Source organism: Aplysia californica, unplaced genomic scaffold (assembly GCF_000002075.1).
Source record: "Aplysia californica isolate F4 #8 unplaced genomic scaffold, AplCal3.0 scaffold00256, whole genome shotgun sequence".
NCBI lineage: Eukaryota > Metazoa > Mollusca > Gastropoda > Aplysiida > Aplysiidae > Aplysia > Aplysia californica.
This window is the reverse complement of record NW_004797526.1, coordinates 719,655-722,109: the sequence shown is the minus strand read 5'-3', so window position 1 is coordinate 722,109 and position 2,455 is coordinate 719,655. Positions and strand designations below refer to the sequence as shown.

Genomic DNA, 2,455 nt, shown 5'->3' with positions numbered 1-2,455 from the left:
CCCCAGCCTCCTCCACAGTCACCTCATGTTTAAGCTAGCTGTATATTATTTTGTCAGGGCGTTTTGTGCATTTTGGCATACTTTTGTGTATCTCGAAGATTTAAACTGTAGGCATTCCTCCATTTCACTTGATAAGATGGTCCAGTCCTTAAGATGCATTTTGTACTACAAATTTCCCTCGACAATGCCGATGCCCACAAAATTATTATTTCCCCTTTGGTATTTCTCTTGGAGGGTAGCATTTCAAAGAGCAACATTAAATATGGTTCTAAAATGTGGTCTTTTTTAGAAACAAAACAAAACATTTATTGATAGAGTGCCTGCAGTGGTAACATCCGAAATATTTCTCTTTAATTTCCGCGGATATTCTTAAGAGATTAAATTACATTTTAGTTTGCTTGTTGTATATCCCACTTGTAAATTGTAATTTTATCACCCGTCCGTCGCTGAGAGAATGCTCAATATGATAAGTGAATACGATACTCCTTGTAGGAATTTACAAACTGGTGTTCTCTTGACGATATACATAGAAATGAATTGCAAATAAGAGGCAGGAGTGTAGTTGGAGAAAATGAGGGATCAAGTTGAGCTGTTTGTCCGAACGTTAATCTCCATCTCTCTCTCTCTCTCTCTCTCTCTCTCTCTCTCTCTCTCTCTCTCTCTCTCTCTCTCTTTTGCTTCCTCTCACCCAATTTCTATCTTCATACAAATGGATAGATAGACCTGTGTGTGTCTACACGCGCGTGTGTATGTGTGTATGTGTGTGTGTGCGTGTGTGGATGTTTGTATGTGCGTGCACACGTGTGAATTTCAGTAGACAGTGCTAATGTCTCCGCTGTCTTTCTCCTCTGGGCAAAGGGCTAGACATCCTGTGGTAAAGGAGTGAGTCCGGCAGTCTGGTAGTCTGTGTTAGTGGTGGGCAAAATCCGGTTAACTATCCGAATAACCGGATAATTCTCAATTAAACATTATCCGAATTCAGACTCTTAAACTCTCTTTCCTGACCTGTTTGCCGAAGTGAGTGCACTCAGTTGTTGACGCGGTTCTAACCCGTTTCTCGAAGTGGTTCTAAGCCATTTTCCGAAACCGTCCATTCAACATTGGGCCGCGAAGAGGTACACTAACATTTTATCTGAATTTTGCTAAAGCGACTCATTGCCCAGCCCTAGTCTGTGTGGTTGTGATACACCTGAAAATGAATCCGGTACGTGTCCATCTATCAAACGGAATTGAACTAGAATACAATTTGACCTCTGATGTTGAAAAACAAAAGCTACCTCGATTAGGCTCATGCCATCTGGCATTTTGGAGTTCTCTACGTCCCTCTCGTCATAATACGTTTGCTACTCATTATTAAACAAAGGGAGCAAAACGGTATTTAGCGTTCGCCCAAAGCTTAAGCGTTTGAAGAATCCAGAAGAAAATGTTGCTGTTACTATCATCATCATCATCATCATCATCATCATCATCATCATCATCATCATCACCTTCATCATCACCATCATCACCATCATCATCACCATCATCACCATCATCATCATCATCATTATCATCATCATCATTGTTTAAAAAGCAGATGGGTAGGTAGAGTCTTTATCGATTTGTAGACAAAAAGTATATTAAAGTTTTCGTTTATTAAATTTGCTCGATATTTCGCCACGTAGGCTTCTCATCATCATCATCATCATCATCATCATCATCATCATCATCATCATCATCATCATCATCATCATCATCATCATCTTCATCATCATCATCATCATTTCATATTATCTTATCTTATCATATATCATATTATATCTTATCTTATCTTATTGTATCTTATCGTGTCTTGTCGTGTCTTATCTTGTCTTATTTTACCTTTTCTTGCCCCTTATTTTATCTTTTCTTATTTAATCTTTTCGTATCTTCAGCTTATTCAAAAGAGTGACCAAAATAACTTGTTTCTCTTTTTTCCCATTTCAGCTATGCCTGCATCAAACCCTTGTGAGTATTCACAAACCCCTGTTAGGGATGCCATACAAATTCTGTAGGTTTTTGTTTCACCCTTATATTTTACAGTGCTTTGGTTTGTTGATTTTGTACATTAGATTAGATTTGACTTTGTAGATTAATTTGTATTTTCTGTTCTCGCTTCTGGCTGTTTGCACATTGTAAGGCTCTTACGTAGACTTGCAGTGGGTTTAGATATCGTAAATGTAAGACAGAACCACGATTTTTATTGGGGAATCTAACAAACAAAGACAAACTATTACTAGTTGTTTTTAGATCAAGCCCTGTTTGTCGATAGTTCGTCAAGAAATGATAAAGAATTCGGCTTCACACACACTAAAATGGACGGAGAAAGATCAAATGCGCTGTCCAAATGTAGAATCTAATATGTCCTTGTCCGCTCTGTTACATTCTCCCACTCACCCACCCTCTCCGCCCTCTCTCTCTCTCTCTCTCTCTCTCT

At 38.6% G+C, this 2,455-nt stretch overlaps 1 protein-coding gene across 10 annotated transcripts in view; it reads left to right on the top strand.

Annotated features, from left to right (window-relative positions):
- LOC101849621 (zwei Ig domain protein zig-8) overlaps window positions 1–2,455 on the top strand; it is a 235,028-nt gene that overhangs the window by 221,845 nt on the left and 10,728 nt on the right. For all 10 annotated transcript variants that reach the window (XM_035970354.1, XM_035970357.1, XM_035970352.1 and 7 more), the window contains one exon: window positions 1,966–1,986. In XM_035970354.1, the coding sequence (XP_035826247.1) occupies window positions 1,966–1,986 (21 nt within the window). The remainder of the gene's footprint in view (window positions 1–1,965; window positions 1,987–2,455) is intronic.